The following is a 23,337-nucleotide window of genomic DNA, read 5'->3' as shown; positions in this document are numbered from 1 at the left end:
AATTTGTTTATGGTAGGGGTTATCTATTCTTGGAAAATGTATTAGAATTAATCAGGGAAATTGTTTGGGACTGGTAAAATTTTAAACTACTGATTCAGACTTCACCTATCTTCAGAATTTTCCATTTCCTCTTTTTATAACTCTTTGAATTGAATTCATAGTGTATTAATTTTCAATCTTTTTAAATTTCCAGTACATGTATTTAAGACTGTAAATCCCTTCATTCTACCAGTTTTGATAATCATTCATTATCATAAAGTTATAAATACATTGATGTTTCAGTCATGATTTTTTTGACCTATCAATTTTTTCTTTATATGATATAATAGTATTTGGGGAGAGAAAATGTGTTTCATTTGTTTGTTTTAAAGATTTTATTTATTTTTTTGAGATAGAGAGTGAGAGAGAAGCACTAGCAGTGGGGGAGAGGGAAAAGCAGGTTCCCTTCCAAGGCGGGGCTCAATCCCAGGCCTGGGATCATGACCTGAGCCAAAGACAGCCGCTTAACCAACTGAGCCACCCAGGCGCCCGACCTGTCAATTATTTAAAAGTATGTTTCAACATTTTCACATTTATAAGACATTTTTGGGGTTTCTCTTTTCAATACTGGTTTGGTTCATTTCATTTCATTTCATTTCATTTCATTTCATTTCATTTCATTTCATTTCCTCTCCAACTCTCCACCCCCCTTCCCTCCCCTCTCCCCTCCTCTATACTTAGTTAACATACAGTGAGTTTTATGTGTATAATATAGTGATTCAACACTTACATACAACACCTGGTGCTCATCACAACAAGTGCCCTCCTTAATCCCCATCACCTATTTCACCCATCCCTCCAACCGCCTCCCCTCCCCTCTGGTAACCATCAGTTTGTTCCCTATAGTAGAATCTGTTCCTTGGTTTGTCCGTCTCGCTCCATTTTTTCCCTTTGCTTTTTTTTGCCTTAAATTTTACATATGAATGAAATCATATGGTATTTGTCTTGTACTGATTGACTTATTCCACTTAGCATTATACTCTTAGCTCCATCCATGTCATTGCAAATAGCAAGGTTTTGTTCTTTTTTTTTTTTTAAAGATTTTATTTATTTATTTGACAGGCAGAGATCACAAGTAGGCAGAGAGGCAGACAGAGAGCGAGGAGAAAGCAGGCTCCTCGCTGAGCAGAGAGCCCGATGCGGGGCTCGATCCCTGGACCTTGGGATCATGACCTCAGCCGAAGGCAGAGACTTTAACCCACTGAGCCACCCAGGCGCCCCGATTTTGTTCTTTTTTATGGATGAATAATATTCCATTATATATATGTACATACATATGTATATTACACTTTTTAAAAAAAGATTTTAAAAATTTATTTGAGAGAGAGAGCGTGTGCAGACTGAGAGTGAGAGAGCACAAGCAGGGCCAGGGGCAGAGGGAGTAGCAGACTCCCCACTGGGTGGGGAGCCTGCTGCAGGTCTTGATCCCAGGACTCCGCGATCATGACCGGGGCTGAAGGCAGCCTCTCAAGCACTGAGCCACCCAGGTGCTGCTGTAGTACATTTTCTTTAGCCATTCATCTATCAATGGACACTTGGGCTGCTTCTATAGTTTGGCTACTGTAAATGATGCTGTCATAAACAGGGTGTATGTATCCCTTTGAATTAAAATTTTTTAAATTTTTTTAGGAATAAATACCCAGTAGTGCAAATACTAGATTGTAGGGAGGTTCTATTTTTAAGTTTTTGAGGAACCTCTATAGGGTTTTCCACACTGGCTGCACCAGTTTGCATTCCTATCAAGAGTGGACAGTGGTTCCTTTTCCTCCACATCCTTGCCAACACTTGTTTCTTGTGTTTTTGATTTTAGCCATTCTGACCAGTGTGAGGCCGTACCTCATAATGGTTTAGATTTGCATGCCCTGATGATGAGCATATTTTCTTATGCCTGTTGGCTATCTGTATATCTTCTTTGGAGAAATGTGTGTTCATTTCTTCTGCTCATTTTTAAATTGGATTATTTGGGGTTTTTTTGGGTGTTGTGTAGATTCTTTATATATTTTGGATACTGACCATTTATTGGATATGTCATTTGCATATATCTTCTCCCATTCAATAGGTTATTGTTTAGTTTTGTTGATTGTTTCCCTTGCTGTACAGATGATGTAGTCCCAATAGTTTATTTTGCTTTTGTTTCCCTTATGTAAGGAGACCTATCTAGAAAGATGTTTTTATGGCCAATGTGAGAGAAATTCCTGCCTGTGCTCTCTTCTGGAATTTTTATGGTTTCAAGTCTCACATTTAGGTTTTTATTCCATTTTGAGTTTATTTTTGTATATGGTATTAGAAAGTGGTTCAATTTCATTCTTTTGCATGTAGCTGTCCAGTCTTCCCAACACCATATGTTGAAGAGACTGTCTTCCTACTGCATGTTCTTTCCTTGTTCGTTGAAGATTAATTGACCACATAATTGTGGGTTTATTTTTGGCTTTTCTGTTGTGTCCTATTGATCTATATGTCTGTTTTTGTGCCAGTACTGTACTATTTTGATTACTAGAGCTTTGTAGTAGAACGTGAAGTCTGGAGTTGTGATACCTCCAGCTTTACTTTTCTTTTTTCAATATTGATTTCTAATGTTGCATCATGGCCATAGATTGTGGTTTGACTGATATTAATTGTCTGGTATTTGTTGAGACTTGCTTCTTTTTTTAATGCATCATCAGTTTCATAAACATATTTTATTGTATTTAAAAACATTCTCTACTGTTTGCAGAGTGACACACACAGACACACATGTATGATTACCATAAATTTTTAAGGTGTTTGTTTAACGTAGCATAATCTCTACTTAATATCTCTACAATCCTCCTGAATAATACCAAGGACCTTAAAATGTTGATCTCTTACTTCTAACCCCTCCCATCATCTTCCATATTAGTTGTTTTGTTTTTACCTTGTTTTTAAGTCCCCCAATTACAAGTGCTGTCTCTTGCTCTCTTTCTCTTTCATTCTCTTTTACAGAGACAGTTTGAATTCACTTACACATTTATCAGTTTCTTTATTTGCTGTTTTTTTTTTCATTCCATTCCTTTCAGCTAGGGACAGTTTCTTTCTTTCTTATCTGTGGAAAAATCTCTTCATTTTTTTCTAAAACTGTCTTCATTTTGCCTCTCAAAAGATAGTTTAAATTAATGCAAAATTCTCGGTTTTTAGTTATTTTGCTTCAAAAATTTGAAGATATATTTCATTGACTTTGGGCCTCTTTCTCATTGATGTCAGTTTTAGTCTATTCTTAATTTTGAAGCATTTGAGAAAAATAAAAGTTTGATGACATTAAGATATAATAAAGTCATTATTAAGAACAGACTCTGTTTCATTCTTTAAAAATTTCAATAAATATTCTATGTGGAAAGCATGACATTTTTAGACCAGTTTCCATAGTTCCTTTCTGGCACTCATTTTACTCATCATATCATGCCTAATTATAAACATGCTTATAAAAAACATGCTTATACATTTATTGCATATTATTTTTTTTGTTTTTTTGTTTTTTTTGTTTTTTTTTTTAATTTTATTTTTTATAAACATATAATATATTTTTATCCCCAGGGGTACAGGTCTGTGAATCGCCAGGTTTACACACTTCACAGCACTCACCATAGTACATACCCTCCCCAATGTCCATAACCCCATCGCCCCTCTCCCAACCCCCCTCCCCCCATCAACCCTCAGTTTGTTTTGTGAGATTAAGAGTCACTTATGGTTTTTCTCCCTCCCAATCCCATCTTGTTTCATTTACTCTTCTCCTACCCCCTTAACCCCCCATGTTGCATCTCCTCTCCCTCATATCAGGGAGATCATATGATAGTTGTCTTTCTCCGATTGACTTATTTCGCTAAGCATGATACCCTCTAGTTCCATACACGTCGTCGCAAATGGCAAGAGTTCATTTCTTTTGATGGCTGCATAGTATTCCATTGTGTATATATACCACGTCTTCTTTATCCATTCATCTGTTGATGGACACTCTAGGTTCTTTCCATAGTTTGGCTATTGTAGACATTGCTGCAATAAACATTCGGGTGCACGTGCCCCTTCGGATCACTACGTTTGTATCTTTAGGGTAAATACCCAGCAGGGCAATTGCTGGGTCATAGGGTAGTTCTATTTTCAACATTTTGAGGAACCTCCATGCTGTTTTCCAGAGTGGTTGCACCAGCTTGCATTCCCACCAACAGTGTAGGAGGGTTCCCCTTTCTCCGCATCCTCGCCAGCATCTGTCATTTCCTGACTTGTTAATTTTAGCCATTCTGACTGGTATGAGGTGATATCTCATTGTGGTTTTGATTTGTATTTCCCTGATGTCGAGTGATATGGAGCACTTTTTCATGTGATTGCATATTATTTTTAAAAGTGATTTCCTTTCTTATAAATATCATACATTTTGAAAATATGAATTTAGACAACTTTTCATAAGTTTTGGATTTTGAAATTTAAGTGCACCTGGTGAACCTTACTATAAAAATCTCATCTGTATTATACACACGAAAGAACAGATAGGAAGATATATTCTGTGGTATCTATACAGAGGACCTTATTCTAGGGGTTATCTTTTTCTTTTTTATACTGTAAAAAAAAAAAAGTACGTTTTGGATTTCCTAATTTGACATCTTAGGGAAGAAATTTAAGGCAAATACTAATGTCATACCTACTGAAACATAATGCAGTTTTGCACAGACTACATACATTTGCACAATCATTCTTAGGAGTTCTAATGATTTCACCATTATAGTAAGACAAATAGTTTTAAAATGTAAAATTTCCTAGGCTATAATAAACCCAAGAAATATAGAGCACAAGTACCTACTTAAAATCTATTTTACCTTGTGCCTTTATATAATTATTTTGGTATTTCTCTCTTTCACTGGAAGTTTTTAATGTTTTTGACTTATGTTCCTGAATTTTAATCTATTGTATGAAAAATTAAGGACATTAAACACAAAGATACCTAAATTTACAGACATTTATTTCTTTATGAAAACATAATTTCATTCTGAACCAAGATCAGTATGATACCTAATCCTTACAATTGTTTTGACTGGTTTGCTTCAATAGTTTCTTTCATTTGTTCAGTCACTGACTTGTGCACTTACACTATCTTTCAAAATGCTATGAAATTTAAACCATTTGTTGAGAAGTGTTACATTTATTTTCAATAGTCCTTTTATCACCAGTACCAATAGTGTGTATTACATTGATAATGTCTCATTTTCTATTTTTAATCGTATGCAATACAGTATACACATTAACATTTATATTCAGTCATCACCAGAATCGTTATTATAATACAATCACTATTAGTGTGTGTTGTCTTTAACATATAGTGCCTCACATCTGGCATGAATATGAGCAGAATAAAAAGGAAGAAATAGTTTGTCATCGTTTGAATGAACTTCAACTTCTTAATTTTGAGTAAAGTTCCATTTCCAAAAAAAAAAAAAAAAATGCCCTGGGAAATGTGAGTGATTATGTACCCTGATCATTTTACAAGTAGTGATGTCACAAGATATATAGATGATTATTATGTGAATATATAGGAATGGCATTTAAAACTTTATGGCCTTAATCATATTGAAAAGGTGTAATTGCAGAATAAATGGTGTAGAAAGAACTAAATTTCTTTTGCTAAGGTCTGTGCAATCTGACATTTTTGAGGAATTAGTAGTCCCCTCAGAAAGAGCCAAAAACACCTGAAGGAATATGGCAATATCACATCATGCCAAAAATGTTTGCTGTTTCCTTTTTCTTTACTGCCTTTGAGCCTGATTCTGGTAAATCTTCTGATAGACTTCTTTTCTTCCCTTTCCTTCTCCTCTCCTTGTATCCATCCCCCAGGAATAGCAACTGAAACCCTGACAAGAGTTCAGTGTAGGAAATTAAATTTCACAGGGACCATTAAAATTTATTTTTAATTTCTCTCTTGTAATAGCTATAAATAACTTATTAAAAAGTTTTGCCTTTTTAAAATAGTGGTACTTTTTCATCAATTAATTTTAAGAAAATTTATAATGGTACTATTTTTTATCCAGTTTCTACCCTTGCCTCACTCATTGATACATGTGTTCAAGAGCTGTTTTCTAACAGGCTTTGTATAATTTTTTCCATCATTGAATTATGAAAAATTTCAAAGATAAAGCAAAACTGAAATAGCTTTTCTTTGAACATCATACATTTACTAACTAGATTTTACCACCAACATTTTATTAAATTTATTTATATGTAAGTGTCTGTTCATCTTTCTATTCCCGCATTAAGTTAATGTCATTTTGGGTACATTTCAGAATGAATTGTAGATATCATTACCCCTTTCCTTAAATACTTTAGCGCATGTATCATTAGCTAGAGTTTAACCTATATGTGTTTACAGTTCTCTTTTAATTTAATATTTATATACATTAAAATCATGAATCTTAATGTGATATTCATAGTTTTGACATATGTATGCTCATCATTAAAATTCTTATCAAGACATAGAACATAAACATAACCTTAGAAAAGTTCCCTCATGCCCCGACCCGGTAGATACTCAGTCTGATCCCTCTCCCACATAGGTAGCCACTGTTCTGATTTTTAAAATACCACTGATTAATTTTTAGCTGTTCTAGAACTTCAATATATACTTTTTTAGAAACAATACTCTGGATGCTACGCAGAGAACAGATTGTAGGAAAACAAAAGTAGAACAGGGATATGATTCAGAAAACCATTATAGTAGCCTAGGTGAGACGATGGTAGTTTGAACTAGAGTGGTAGCAATAGATGTGGTCAGATTCAGAGTAAATTTTGAAGATAGAATTGGTAGGATTTGGTGGTGGATTGGATGTGGTTGTATGGCATTGCCAGTTCCTGAGATGGGGAAGATGAGGAGAAATAGTTTGGGGATGGGAAAAATCGAGATTTCCGTTTTGGACATACCATATTTGAAATGCCTATTAGGTTAGATCCTAGGACATATGTAGGAGTCACTACTCTATATATCAGTATCTTTTCATTTTTGTCATTATCAAGCTATAAACCCAATAAACTAAGGGATTATATGTATGTACAGTGGTTACATGGACTCTGCTTGATTTATTACAGTCAAATTTTTGGTGCCTAGAATGAACAAAATGGAATATTATTTTAACCAGGATTATTATTAGTTATATATATCACATGTAACAGTATACTGCCCATATTGTTTGAAAATTCTATTTTAAGAACAGACTTTGTACAAAAAGCAAAATCCAAAGTATCAATGTATTGATTGACGCCCACTCTGTTTGTAATTGCAGGACTAGTGAAAATAACTCACAGGTTCTGCTTCTAATGACATTTCAATAAAACAATCAAAATCTGTACATAATCAAAAGGAATATATCTTCACATAAAAAATACCCAAAGTTGAAATAGATAACTATAGGAATTTAATTTAGTAGAAGAGACGGAGTCTTGTTAGGACAATAATAAAAGGCTTTAAGTCAGAGGATATTTTTTTGAGGGGCACTTTGAATTTTTATGGATAGGTTAAAATGAGGGCGATTTTAGATGGAGATAAAATGGCGTCAGCAAGGATGCGGAGGCAGCAGTCATGAGGGTTAGCGAGGCAATGGCAAATCAGCTCTTTTACCTTCAGTATAAGAAGACAGTCACACAGTCATTGATTCATTCATTCATAAATTTATAAATGCTGAATGAATGCCTCTTCTGGGCAGTGTGGCCCTAAAATAAATATTACTCATATCTTGCCCTCAGGGAACCCACAGTTTATTAGATGAGACAGGCATGTCTGGGAAAAGCTAAGGGGAGAGTATATTATTCATTGCGTGGTATTAACCAAACACTGAATAAGACATTTTGATTTTTAAATTTTTCTTATTCAATACTCATAAAGCCTTCTGAATAACAGTTCCACTATTTAGAGACTGAAGTCCACATTTTGTGTCAGGACAAATGGAGAATCTGGTAGATTAAATTTATTATCTTAGTAAATTGGAGAATTAAGAATTTGTAAAAGCCCTATGTTTTTTTGTTCGTTTATTTTTAACTATGCCATATCGAATAAATAAAATACACTGTAATAAGAAGTGTAATAGAAGTGCACTTAAAAATCTATGGAAGAATGGAAGGAAAAAGGGAAGAAACCGTTTCTTCCTGGAAGAGCTAATGAAGTGGTGAAAAAGTGGCATTTGTGAAACATGATGAAAATAAGGGGACAAAAATTCTTAGCTTGGGAATTTTAACAAGTGTTTGCACATGACTTACACCCCTATTTCTTTTTGTTTTTTTAAAAAATTTTTAAATTTATTTTCAGCGTAACAGTATTCATTGTTTTTGCACCACACCCAGTGCTCCATGCAATCTGTGCCCTCTCCAATACCCACCACCTGGTTCCCCCAACCTCCTACCCCCCGCCCCTTCAAAACCATCAGATTGTTTTTCAGAGTCCATAGTCTCTCATGGTTGTCACGGCCAGCGCGACAAATCAACCAGGAAAACGTGAGGGCTAAGAGGATGGTGAAAAGAAATTAAGAGATAAAGAGATGGGGGCAGGAGGGACACTGAGGAGGATGTCCAACAGTGCCAATTTTATTCTATATCTTACAATCATTTATAAGGCAGACCAGAATAGGAAGAGTAATAATACATCAGTACCTAGTCAGATGACCGCAAGTTTCTATAACAAGTTTACATTGACTACAAGCAAACCTCGTGATGTCAGGTAGTTTCGGCTAAAGCCATTAGCAAGACAATCAACCAGGGAGTGGGTTATGGGAGGTACAGAACAACAAGGACCAACTAAGAATTCATGACCCTGACCACATTGTTCCCTTCTGTAAGGGGAGTGTGTGGGAAGTCAGGTAGGCGAGCGCACGACACATAGCACAGACCCTTTTCTCAGTGTACTCAACTTTCCCGTCCTTAACCTTGTCAAGGTGTCCGGACTTTGAAGGAGACACAAGTCAGGGCCTGGTTTGATCCTCGACTCCAACCATGCCGTGGCCTCCAACACATGGTTCACCTCCCCTTCCAATTTCCCTCAACTCCCTTCTCCTCTCTAACTCCCCTTGTCCTCCATGCTATTTGTTATGCTCCACAAATAAGTGAAACCATATGATAATTGACTCTCTCTGCTTGACTTATTTCACTCAGCATAATCTCTTCCAGTCCCATCCATGTTGCTACAAAAGTTGGGTATTCATCCTTTCTGATGAAGGCATAATACTCCATAGTGTATATGGACCACATCTTCCTTATCCACTCATCCGTTGAAGGGCATCTTGGTTCTTTCCACAGTTTGGTGACCGTGGCCATTGCTGCTATAAACATTGGGGAACAGATGGCCCTTCTTTTCACTACATCTGTATCTTTGGGGTAAATACCCAGTAGTGCAATTGCAGGGTCATAGGGAAGCTCTATTTTTAATTTCTTGAGGAATCTCCACACTGTTCTCCAAAGTGGCTGCACCAACCCACGGAATGGGAGAAGATATTTGCAAATGACAGTACGGACAAAAGGTTGATATCTAGGATCTGTAAAGAACTCCTATATAGAGTTCTATATAGAACTCCTCAAACTCAACACACACAAAACAGACAATCATATCAAAAAATGGGCAGAAGATATGAACAGACACTTCTCCAATGAAGACATACAAATGGCTATCAGACACATGAAAAAATGTTCATCATCACTAGCCATCAGGGAGATTCAAATTAAAACCACATTGAGATACCACCTTACACCAGTTAGAATGGCCAAAATTAGCAAGACAGGAAACATGTGTTGGAGGGGATGTGGAGAAAGGGGAACCCTCTTACACTGTTGGTGGGAATGCAAGTTGGTGCAGCCACTTTGGAGAACAGTGTGGAGATTCCTCAAGAAATTAAAAATAGAGCTTCCCCACACCCCTATTTCTTACTTCTTTCGAAACCCATCTTTCTCCAAGTCCCTTACCCTTGGAGGACACACTCTTATTTTACTTGAAAGAGGCTACTGTGGTCAAGGAAGGGTGAGATGGGGTGGTGGGGAAGACAGGTAGAAAACAGCAGGAAGACCGGGTTTTAGAAAATGGTGGAAAGGAGATACCCCAGAGAAGTTGTGGGCTGTAATGCAAATGGAACTTTTATTAGATTGCTGTGGTATTAGAAGTTTTAAGAAACCCGAATAGGGGATGTTAAAAGTACTTTAGATTGTTGGATTCTGTTTCTTTGTTAAGAACGAACCATGTGGATTCTAGGTTGTAATACTTGTAATACTAATAATAGACGGCAGTGGTTGGATTCTTTCTTTCTTTGACTTTTTATTGAAAGTGTATTAATGTATTTTCACAAACAGAACATATCACTCAAGGTGCTTGTATATTGGGCTTCAGTATTTCTAAATAATTGCTAGTGAGGAAGCACTGTTTTTTAGAGACTTCCTGAAGTTCTTTCATGTAGCTCTAGGAGTAGAAGCTGCATTCTGCTTTTGGGGTAAGCTCACTCTCTGTTCTGAGAAAGACCATGCTGAAGAGTGTTTTGAGTTATGTATCCATTCATTTTTGTTGAGAGAAGTGCTGATCCTTGTGGAGGAAGGAAATGAACAGAAACTCAGTCTTGTAGCAGGACAGGAGCTAAAGAGGAAAATGGACTATTGAGGGCCCGTATGAAAGGGGATGGCTAGTAGATACCAAGAACAGTTAATATTTAATACTGATTTATTTTTTCTAGTGATCATAGTCCCTTTATGTTATTTTCAAAATAAAGGTGTTAAACGTAGTAGTCTTTTGAATGTAGATATTCAGGAGGTTTATGTAGATTCTTTGTGGTCAAAATGTATTGTTGAGAGTTTAAACAACACAGAAGTACACATGATTACCAGAGAGGAATGATAAGGAAATTTAGAGTAGTCTGACATAAAATGAAGACCACAAACCAGGAAAATGTAAACACTCCTCAGAAATTATTGGGTAGGTGACTAGAATGCCTATAGCCACACAGAATAGAAATTAGATGATTTAGTTGTTAAAGGAAGGAGAGCCTCTGAAGGCTGGAGAACTTGGGACCACTTAGGGAACATATATCCTCATATATTTTCCTCAAAAATATGACTGGAAAGAGGGAGTACAGAGAAATGCTAAATCCAACTCAAAATTAGTATTTTATAATAAAGGTATTTTATTGACCATATTGCTAAAAGGAATAATTGGGGAAATCAGAGGGGGAGAAAAACCATGAAAGACTGTAGACTCTGAGAAACAAACTGAGGGTTTTGGAGGGGGGCGGTGAGGAGTTGGATGAGCCTGTGGTGGGTATTATGGAGGGCGTGTATTGCATGGAGCACTGGGTGTGGTGCATAAACAATGAATTTTGGAACACTGAAAAAAAATAAAATAAAATAAAATTAAAAAAAATAATTGTGAACTGATGTTAGGCACAGCTGGATCAAGGTCTTAAAATAGGATCACACACATACTCTCCCTCCTTCTCTCAACACTTCTTTACCTCTCAGATAGGCTTCCTGTTCTTTTTGACAGAGATTGACCCAGGCTCACATTTCACCCTGTTTAGCAACTATAGGAGGAAAAATGCCTCTTTTCTTAGCCGGAGACAGCATTCTTGGATTGTGTTTGATTAGCCTGGCAGAACTCACCTGCTATGCTGAATGAATCACTATAACTTGAGGGATTTGCTTTTGTTTCAAGCTGTACCATTATTTCCAGAGGGTAGGGTCAGCCCCGTCCAGTACAGATGGACTCAGAGGGTGGCACTGTTGAATGTCAGAAGAAAGAGTGCGTTCTTATACCAGAATAAGGGATACTAGACAACAAATTAATAGATGTTCAGTTCAAACTGACTGAGAAAGGAGACCAGGAAAATAGAAGGAAGGTGGAGAAACAAAGTAGATGGAGAAGGGGAAAGGAAAAGAAGGAGGAGGAAATGGGGAAGAGAAGAGAGAAAAACAAGGAAGAGAGAGAGAGAGAAGAGAGGAGAGAGCTTTATCTTGAGGAAAAGCCATGTGCCCTGCATGGAACCAAATGGCAGAGCTGCATACAACTAGAAACTGCAGACGAGACTATTCAGAAGGCTTACGTGAGAATTCTGTGTTGAAAAGAGTTTAAGTCCTGTGTTTAGACTTACGAGCAGACAAGCTCTCTTAACACTAGCTTCAGTGACTTAATCTGTGAACATAAAAGATCTGATCTGGTCTCACACTGAGGATATCACTTGCTTTAAGACCTTTTATATTTTCCATAGATGCAAGTATCTGCTCAGGACTTTCTTCACAGCCTCTTTCACCTCCTTATTCCTCAGGCTGTAGATGATGGGGTTCAATATTGGGGTTACCACTCCATAAGACAATCCAATGATTTCATCAGATGCTTTTGTGTCCTTTGACTTGGGCTTCATGTACATAAAAAGAGCTGAACCATAGAATAAGACAACCACAGTGAGGTTGGCTGAACAGGTAGAAAAAGCTTTCTTTCTCCCCTCAGTAGAATTAATTCTCAGGATGGAAGAGAGGATAAAAATACAGGAGATGAAAATTAACAGCAGAGGAATCACCAGTAAAACAATACTTGCCGCTGTCATGATAAGCACATTCATGGAAATATCTGAACATATGAGTTTAAGAAGGGCCAGGATCTCACAGGTAAGATGATCAATAATGTTATTTCCACAGAAAGGCAACACCATTGTCAGGGCTGTTTGCACTAAGGAATTCATACAGCCTATGATCCAGGACCAAGCAGCGATGTGCATATAAAGCACTCTGTTCATGATGATGGGGTACCTCAGTGGGTTGCAGATGGCCACATACCGGTCATAGGCCATCACAGCCAAGAGGACACACTCAGTGGAGCCCAACCCAAGGGAGGCAACCATCTGCAGAGCACAGCCAATGAAGGAGATGGATTTTGTCTCGGACCTAAATATGATGAGCATTGGAGAAATGGATGATGATGTATAACAGATGTCCAGGAACAAGAGGTTCCTAAGGAAGAAGTACATGGGGGTGTGGAGGTGAAAATCCAGTACGCTGATGATAATGAGGAGACTGTTTCCCAGGAGGATTATCACATACATGATGAGGCAGAGAACGAACAGAAAAAGCTGGAGTTCTGGGTATTTGGAAAGTCCCACCAGGAAGAATTCAGTCACCGCTGAGTAATTCCCCATCTTCCTGTGTCCATGTTACCTTAACGCTTGAGAAAAGGACATGACTCAGGAAATAAATTGATTTATCAAATTACTTTTACTTCCATTACTTTGTTTTATTCTTAGCGTCTGGAATCAGCAAAGATAGGGATATTACATTAATTTTATTAATGATGAAACAGGAACTGAGGGGTCAATACTACTGAGGCTCACACAGCAGTGAAAGCTGAGAATTGTGTTAGAAAGTTTCAGGCCTCTAATTAATAAAACTTAGGCAAAAACTGCTTTCAAATGTAGCTACATAAGAATCTATTAATGAATATTTTGAAATGTAACTGCATCCTAATAAAACTGGATGTAATTTAAAATATATATCTTCGGTACCATGACACTTATCCTCAGTATGACTATTTTAAGTTACTTAACTTTTTTGAGGCTCAGCTGCTAGTCTCAGCTAATAAAATTAGGGGGAGGGGCAGAGAAGCTATAACTCTTTGGTAGTTTGTTGTGAGAATTAAATTAGATAACATCTTAAAGTAACATGCATAGTAGGTAGTTCCAACATGTCATCTAAAATTATATGCAATATAGGGGTGGCTGGGTGGCTCAGTTGGTTAAGCATCATCTGGCTTTTGATTTTGTCTCAAATCATGATCTTAGGGTGGTGAGCTTGGGCCCTGCTCCACACCCAGGAGCTTGAGGTTCTCTCTCTCCCTCTCTCCCCTGCTCATGTGCTCTCTCTCAAAAAATAAAATACACATCTATAATGGAATGCACTATAATAAAATATGTGATAGAATATAACAATATTAAGTATTTATATGTTCATAGAATTATAACTTTTAAGTCTATTTGGCTCAGAAGGAAGAAAATCGCTTTACTGTTGTTTTTTTTAAATTTTAGGAAAGTCATTGAATTTTGGGACTGTAATTGATAGAATTTGAACATTTCTTGATCTAAGAAATAATCTGATCCAGAATTTTAAAGAGTCTAGGAATCAGGGCCTGGAATCTGTCCTCCTATAAGTCACTTACTTTTCTTCCTAATTTCTATAATTTTTAAAAAAGATTTTATTTATTTATTTGACAGAGAAACAGTGAGAGAGGGAACACAAGCAGGGAGAATGGCAGAGGGAGAAGTAGGCTTCCCACTGAGAAGGGAGACTGATGTAGGGCTCTATCCCAGGACCCTGGAATCATGACCTGAGCTGAAGACAGACACTTAATGACTGAGCCACCCAGGTGCCCCAACTTGTTTTCTTTTTTTAAAACATTATACAGATAGTAAATGTTTATTATTAATAAGGCGGAGGTCCAGATCTTCCCTCCCATCCTGCACTTCTCTTCCTGACCTTGTGCTCCTCCCAGCGAACACCTTCACTGTGTTCTTGGCCGCAGGTCCCTTGACCCCTCAGGACCTCAGGCATGGGAACCCCAGCCCACACAGCTCCCTCCTGCTGCCCTGCACCCTCAGTTTTATTTGTGATTGTGCATAATTTGATAGTGAACTCTAAAAGGCTGGATCATAGCAAATACTTATTTCTTCATGCACCTCCATTCCTGTTTCTGGTCACATTAGTGCATGGACTTATTTCCACAAAGGAACCAGTTAAAGCTGAAGGTTTAATTTGTTTGAAAACATTAGTTGTAAAGGAGGAGAAGGAAGAAAGGAGCCAGTTTTTACTATTATAGAAAACACATTAAACTTAAAACTTGTATCCTAGGGTGAAGTTGTTGAGGGGAAAGGTATGAAGGAGGAATGGCTGTCTTTCTGTTCAGAAAAGGTCCTAGATGAGGGAGGATAGTATCCAATCCAAGGTGAATAAGAGAAAGCAAAAACAACCCATCACAAAAAGCCTAGTTTAATCCCCTCAGCTCTTTCTCCCACTTTGGCTATTTCTCCCCTCTGATGGTGTCGAGGAAGGATTACTCGGTAGGTTTGCTTCCCAGTAATCTTCAGTAGCCTCTCCACAAATGACTTCCTAACAAAGAAGTACAACCTAAGGAGAAGCAATGTACTTACTATAAAGATGACTTCATGTAAAGTTCTCTAGTCCCTCCTTCAACCACACTGCCACTCCTAAATTCCTCTATGTAGAAATACTGAAGTCACTCCTGATATCCTCAAAGCTGTGAAATGGCCATGCTGAATTTCTTCTACTTTCCGGAAAATACTACACTCTTTCTTCTTCATGCATTTGTAAATGCTGTGTTTTTAAGCTGAAAGGGCTTTTCCCAACTTAGATATTATCCTTTCTAGGAAAGATTTCTTACCTCCTGGTATAAGTAGGATGTCCCTACCGTGTGCTGTCACAGAGCCCTGTGCTTTCCACTCTGCTAGTTTTCTTCATTTACTCATTTATTCAACACATACTATGGCACAAATACTGTGATGTGTATAGGAGTCTCACTGTGAGTACTAGACTTTCAAAGTTGACACTAGATGCAGAATGCTTATAATAATTATTTTATGCTTTTAAGAAACAAATAATTTGGAGTCCCTGGGTGGCTCGGTTGGTTAAGCAACTGCCTTCGGCTCAGGTCATGATCCTGGAGTCCTGGGATCGAGTCCCACATTGGGCTCCCTGCTCAGTGGGGAGTCTCCTTCTCCCTCTGACCTCTCCCTTCTCATGCTCTCTTTCTCTCTCAATAAATAAAATAAAATAAATCTTAAAAAAGAGAAACAAGGGACGCCTGGGTGGCTCAGTTGGTTAAGCGGCTGCCTTTGGCTCGGGTCATGGTCCCGGCGTCCTGGGATCGAGTCCCACATCGGGCTCCTTGCTTGGCGGGGAGCCTGCTTCTCCCTCTGCCTCTGCCTGCCACTCTGCCTGTGCTCGTGCTCTCTCTCTGTCTCTCTCTCTCTCTCTAACAAATAAATAAATAAAATCTTTAAAAAAAAAAAAAGAGAAACAATTTATGTGCTCTATAACATGTTCCAATGTGAAAAAATTATGGAACACTTTGCAGATTATTTTATCAAACTAAAATTGCCTTTATACCCAGAACTGTCAGAATAAAACTATGATCAATCCCATTTATAAATACATATGCAAAGAATAATAAGTGTATCAAGCTAAAATGATATCATTTTATCATTTAGCTAAAATGATATCATTTATTTTTATTAATACATGAAATTCTAAGTTAATGCTTGCAAATCTATCCGTTTAATATAATAAACAGGTAATAAAAATAAAATAGTCATCTAACTAGATGCTGCAAAACAACGATAGAACATAAAATTCATTCATTTTTTTTTTTTAAAGATTTTATTTATTTATTTGACAGAGGGAAACCACAAGTAAGCAGAGAGGCAAGCAGAGAGAGAGGAGGAAGCAGGCTCCCCGCTGAGCAGAAAGCCCGATGCGGGGCTCGAACCCAGGACCTGGGATCATGACCTGAGCTGAAGGCAGCAGCCCAACCCACTGAGCCACCCAGGCGCCCCATAAAATTCATTCTTGATAAAACCTCTTAGTAGTCTAGATCTAGGAGGATAAATCACTAAGATGGTAAAGATTCTCTCTCAAACTGCTGGTCAGCATAATTTCAAATGGTGAGATGCTGAAACTATTTCCCTAAAAGTCATTCGAAGATGCATTATTATTATTACTTAACATTTACTCCTAAAACATCCAACAATAGAATAGAAAAACAAAATAAATGACTTTGCATGTAATATCATATGTCAGGTTCAGTTATGCTTTAATAGGTGCCATAATTTTTTTCCTCTAGGATGTTAACATTCTGGCATGTCATGGTTATGGTATACACATGAGAAGACATAATGTCATATGTATTATCAACAGTACAAGTTGTAGTCTTAGAGAAGAGTTAAAGATAAGGGACAGTGCTCATGATATTACATGAAGAAAAACAAGTTTCTTAATATAAATATTATAAATGGTTACAACTAATATAAATGTTCACACACATATATACACATATTTGTATAGAAACTACTCCAAAATTTTAATTGCAGTTTCTTCTGGAATATGGGATTTGGGGCACTAATAATTTTCTTTATCTTTATCTTTTCCAAATAATTCTTACTTAACCTGTATTTTATGGTTATAAATATCAGAAATAACATTTTCAAATTTTTCTTAGAAGGAGATAGTGGCTAAGATATCCAGAGGTTCTGCCGCAGTTTCTTTAAAACTCAAGTAGGAAATAAGATATGGACAGGAAATTGAGGAGGGGCTTTATGTTGCTTTATATTACATAGACTAATTTAATGCCACTAATGTTCCAAGTTCAGTCAATCTCACACATATATCCACCATCAGCAGACATATTGACTCAAGGGTTGCAAAAGGATTCTAGAACTCACCATTTAGAATGTGACCAATCTTAGTGGTACACTAGAAAAAGAGAGATACCTGGTAGGTAGGAAGGAACATGGGAAAACATGAGGCATTTCTGTTACCTAGGCTTTTTCTTTCTGCCATAAAGGGTAGCATTCAGTTTCTTGTTCTCCAGGTTTTGTTCATCTCTTTCCAAAGGCCTGGTCATTAGATCCGTCCTCTCACCTTTGGGCTTCAACTATGAAAAGAAAGGAAACTCTGCTTGAGGACTGTGGATTACGAAGCATTCACTCTTCTCCCCCTGTTTACCAACAGAAGAGGGGTAGTAGTTTGTTTGTAAAGCATAGGTACTCACCCATGCTCCCGGATTTTAACCCAGGGAACTTTTCGAAGCAGAGTGTAATACACTCACTATGGAAGATTTCCTTCAGAAGAAATTTTTAGCACTAAGTATTGCATTCTATATCTTGTATCCAGTTTTTCCTACTGTTTATAAAGTACTCGTGTTCTATATAATACAACGTCTCTGGCAGGATATCCTAAATGATTGTCCAAGTAAATGACCCTCTGGGAGCTTCAAAAGGTGTTGATAATAAGCAATACTGGGTGAGTTAGAAATAGGTCCTCTTCTTTTTCAGTATGATCTTGAGAATTATCCTGAGTTTTTTGTTCTGTTTTGTTTTTGTTTTTGTTTTTTAACTAACATTGCTGTGTGGTTACCAAATGCAATTCTTTGTTGCTTGCTGAAACTTAAAGCTGAAGCTTTAAGTTCTTATAGAAGCTTCTGTCTGACCTGTAGAGTCAATTCTGGGATTGATTAGAATATGCTATATACTTATTTTTAGGGCTGCTGTGCTCCAAGTCCTCTTATGCTTTTGTTCTTAATGCAAGTAAGTTGTATTTGAATAGAAAGAACAGTTGTCTTAGAGTCAGGGGACCTAGAGTTCAGTCTTGGCTCTGTGGCTGAATAGTTGTACAAATCCTAAGCAACACACTTAACATGAGCATGATGTAAGAATGAGGTGACAGTACTTATTTTGTAGAATCATTGTGAGAATTAACATTACGTGCTTGGAAGATCTTGGTACAGTGGGAGTGCACAATATGTATTAGTTTAATATAAACTCCCAGGCTACCATTTATTATTTTCCATGGTAAAGAAAAACAACTAATTTAAAGTGATGTTCATAACTAACCAAGATATTTCCTTCACCCACCAATACCTCTTTCCCAAGATTTTCACTGTTTTATTAAAAACTTTTCAAGTAAAATAAATGATTCAGAATTCCTAACTGCCTTATCTTCTCTCCTTTCTGAAAAAAGCCTCTTCCCAACTCTGCTAAAGTCTACCTCATTTATGCATCAGCGTAGGATCCTCAATTCTCCATTCACAATAGATAGCATAGTTTATTGGGACTACAGTCTTCAAAACAAAGAAGCCATTTTATTTATTTATTTATTTATTTATTTATTTATTTTTAAAGATTTTATTTATTTATTTGACAGAGAGATCACAAGCAGGCAGAGAGGCAGGCAGAGAGAGAGGAGGAAGCAGGCTCCCCGCTGAGCAGAGAGCCCGATGCGGGGCTCGATCCCAGGACTCTGAGATCATGACCTGAGCCGAAGGCAGCGGCTTAACCCACTGAGCCACCCGGGCGCCCCCGAAAGAAGCCATTTTAGACACAAGCATGGATCCCTCTGTTCAGCATTCCTTTTCTCCAGTGATTCACTAACTTTTTCTGCCTACATATAGAAGTTACTGCTGCTATTCCTACTTAGATTCGTTAGAATCTTAACTATCTTCTCCAAGAGCTATAGTCATTTTACTAGAACCCACAGGCAAATATCCCACAGTTCCAGTTTACTTCTAGTAGTGGTAAGGGGGCAGATCAAAAATAAAGCTTTCATTCTCCGTAGAGATTCATGTTATAAATTTGTATCAATAATAAGTCAAGCTGTCACATAAGTACTCTAACCTCTAGGCCCTAAACATTCCAGAGGGCACACCAGTGGCTCTGGTAGCCAATTTAAATACTCCTTTGTTTTCTTCTAAGAGACTCTCTAATCCCAGAAGTGATTTAGAGTTGAACTCTTAAACCTTGCTGAAGATAATAACTTTAAGATACATTCGAGATAATGTCCAAAGACCTAAATTGTATGTTACTTATTCAAAAGCAATTTTCTTTCTTTGAGTTCATTTTTTCCCCTGATTATAGAAATGATACCCATTTATTGTGGAAAATTTGGGAAATAAAGAAAAGCCTAATGGATAAAATGAAAGTCACCCACAATTTCAGATATAACTTGGTATTTTGATTATTTTTATGCAAGTACTACATATAGTAAAAACTTGAGAGCACAATGCATTTCCTGTTTTGTAACTTGCTATTTAAAATAAATATGTATAAATAAATGTTATTTTATTAGACATTTTTAATGAATATCATAGCTTTTTACATAAGTACACAAGGGAGGGGGAGCACATGAAACAAGTAGAAATAAAATTGTTTCCTGTTTGATTCTTGGCGATTTTCCACTTTTTTCTTTTCTTTTTGGCTTTTTGAAGGTAATGACAATGTTGGAGGAGTGGAAACAGAACATCCTTCACTGTCTATTCTTTTTGAGTAAAAAAGTCAGGTTTTAGTATTTTAATTCTCCCTACATTTATTTTCTTCCAGCACCTCCACAAATGTATAGACTTTAGAGAACACTCACTTTAGCAAGAAGACTTTAGCTCATCTAGAATAATTATACCAAGAAATAAGGGGATGTAACACATAATTTTAAAAGTGGAACAATCAGTTGTATTTCAACTATATAGAGCATGTGGTTTATTTTTCTCTGGATGTTTTATAGTTTTGGATTTTGTTTTTTTAAATTTAGATATTTAAATTTGTCTCAAATTTATTTTGGGCACAGTGTGGGGTAGAGTTTTAATATTTTTCAGTATAATAGGTTCAATATCCAGACATGGTTTATTTAATAGTTCATCCATTTTCTCCTGATTAATAATGCTAATTTATATCAAATACCACTTCGTGTTATATATTAACTTCCATACATAGTCAAGGCATTTCTGGATTCTCTGCTTTGTTCCTATGATAGACTTGTTTTTACCTGAACCAGTACCACACTATCTTTATGATCATTCTTGATGTCTGGTATAGTGAGTCTGCGTTTCTTTTTCTACACCATAGTTTTGGCTATTATTAGCTCTCTACTCTTCCATGAATTTAAGGATCAGCTTGGCAAATGTAAAAATCCTATTTCATTTTGTTTGCTTACACCACACACAAAAACAGACTCAAAATGCCTTAAAGACCTAAATGTGAGCCAGGAATCCATCAGAACCCTAGAGGATACAGGTAGCAACTTCTGTGACCTTGGCTGCAGCAACTTCTTTCTCAACATGTCTCCAAAAGCAAGGGAAGCAAAGGCAAAAATAAACTATTGGGACTTCATCAAGGTAAAACCTTTTGCACAGTAAAGGAAATAGTTACTGAAACCGAAAGACAACTGACAGAATGGGAGAAAATATTTGCAAATGACATATTAGATAAAGGGCTAGTATCTAAAAATCTGTTAAGAACTTAACAAACTCAACACCTAAGGAATAAATATTCCATTCAAGAAATGGGCAGAAAACATGAACAGACATTTCTCCAAAGAAGACATACAAACGGCCAACAGACACATGAAAAAATGCTCAACATCTTTTGGCATCAGGAAAATGAAATGAAATACCACCTCATACCAGTCAGGATGGATAAAATTAACAAGTCAGGAAACAAAAGATGTTGATGAGGATGTGGATAAAGGGGAACCCTTTTACATTGTTGGTGGGAATCAAACTGGTGCAGCTACTCTGAAAAACAGTGTGGATGTTCCTCAAAAAATTAAAAATAGAGCTACCCTACAACCCAGCAATTGCACTACTAGATATTTACCCCAAAGTAAATGTAGTGACCTGAAGGGACCCGGCACTCCAGTATTTATAGCAGCAATGTCCACAGTAGCCGAACTATGGAAAAAGCCCTGAAGTCCATCAACAGATGAATGGTAATGAAGATATATATATATATATATATGCACATATACACACACACACACACACACACTACTCAGCCATCAAAAATGAAATCTTGCCAATTGCAATGACGTGGATGGAACTAGAGGGTATAATGCTAAGTGAATGTCAGTCAGAGAAAGATAATTATCATATGGTATTTAAGAAACAAAATAGGATTATAGGGGAAGATAGGAGAAAATGAAACAAGACTAAGTGAGTGAGACAAACTATAAAAACCTATTAATCATAGGAAACAAATTGAGGGTTGCTGAGGTTAGAGGGGTGAGGGGACGAGGTAAGTGCGTGATGGTAAGTGCGGAATGAGAACTGGGTATTCTATAAGACTGATAAATCACTGACCTCTACCTCTGAAACCAATAATACATTATATGTTAATTAATTGAATTAAAAAAAAAGACAAGATCCATTTCACCATTTAGGATATCACATGTCTTAAAGCATTTCATGATTTCAATAAATGCCGGTGTCTCTTCAAAACTTTTATCATGGCTTCTTTCACTTCTTTATTCCTCAAACTATAGATGATGGGGTTTAACTTTGGGGCTACCACTCCATAAAATAGCCCGATGATCTCATCAGAAGTGTTTGTGTCCTTTGAGTTGGGCTTCATGTACGTAAAAAGGGCTGAACCATAGAATAAGATAACCACAGTGAGGTGGGCTGAACAGGTAGAAAAAGCTTTCTTTCTCCCCTCAGCAGAATTAATTCTCAGGATGGAAGAGAGGATAAAAATATAGGAGATGAAAATTAACAGCAGAGGAATCACCAATATAACAATACTTATCATTGTCATGATTATCATATTGGTGGTTATATCTGAGCAGATGAGTTTGAGAACGGCCAGTAACTCACAGGTAAGATGGTCGATGACATTATTCCCACAGAACGGCATTATCATTGTCATGACTGTTTGCAATAGATCAGATGGCCTATGATCCATGACCATGCAGCCATATGCACATAAAGTACTTTGTTCATGATGATGGGGTACCTCAGTGGGTTGCAGATGGCCACATAGCGATCATAGGCCATCACAGCCAAGAGGACACACTCAGTGCAGCCCAACCCAAGGGAGACAACCATCTGGAAAGCACAGCCAATAAAGGAGATGGATTTTGTCTCAGACCTAAATATGATGAGCATTGGAGGAATGGATGATGATGTATAACAGATGTCCAGGAATGAGAGGTTCCCAAGGAAGAAGTACATGGGGGTGTGGAGGCGAGAATCCAGTACGCTGATGATAATGAGGAGGCTATTTCCCAGCAGAATTATCACATACATGATGAGGCAGAGCATGAACAGAAAAAGCTGGAGCTCTGGGTATTTGGAAAGTCCCACCAGAATGAATTCAATCACAGGTGAGTAATTCCCCATCTTCATGTGTTCCATTTCACTTTCAGTGTTTAGGAAAGGACAAGACTCAGGGAAATTTAAGTTTATAATATAGATTTTTAGTACACCTTCTCTTCCAATATTGTATTTGATTCATCTTGAAACACTCCTAGGAATCAAAGGAGGAGGGATATGGTATTTATTTTATTGACGATGGATGGTAGTAAGGCTTTGGAGAAATCCAACACATCTGAGGCCTAACAGAAACAGTGTCAAGGCTATTAATACTCCAAAAGTCCTACTGGGAAGTGCCAAATAAAATTTAAGACAAACTGCTTTCAAATGTAGATATTGGGGATGTCATTATTAATGGAGAATTTTAAATTAAAGGTGTTTCCTGATGAAACTGGTCTCTATTTAAAAGATTATGTAGATCAAGCACCTGTCAT

The 23,337-nt window shown here is 37.0% G+C and overlaps 1 protein-coding gene and 1 pseudogene across 1 annotated transcript; both read right to left on the bottom strand.

The window, feature by feature from the left end:
- Positions 1 to 12,242: 12,242 nt before the first annotated feature.
- Positions 12,243 to 13,181, bottom strand: LOC111146049 (olfactory receptor 13D1). The gene has a single exon (XM_022501426.1). The coding sequence runs from the start codon at positions 13,179 to 13,181 to the stop codon at positions 12,243 to 12,245; it is 939 nt and encodes a 312-aa protein (XP_022357134.1).
- Positions 13,182 to 21,995: 8,814 nt separating this feature from the next.
- On the bottom strand, positions 21,996 to 22,945 carry LOC111146065 (annotated as a pseudogene).
- Positions 22,946 to 23,337: the final 392 nt, after the last annotated feature.

This window comes from Enhydra lutris, unplaced genomic scaffold (assembly GCF_002288905.1).
Source record: "Enhydra lutris kenyoni isolate GAN:26980312 unplaced genomic scaffold, ASM228890v2 scaffoldscaffold13, whole genome shotgun sequence".
Lineage (NCBI taxonomy): Eukaryota > Metazoa > Chordata > Mammalia > Carnivora > Mustelidae > Enhydra > Enhydra lutris.
The sequence above is the reverse complement of the archived record's forward strand: the minus strand, read 5'-3'. Positions and strand labels throughout refer to the sequence as shown.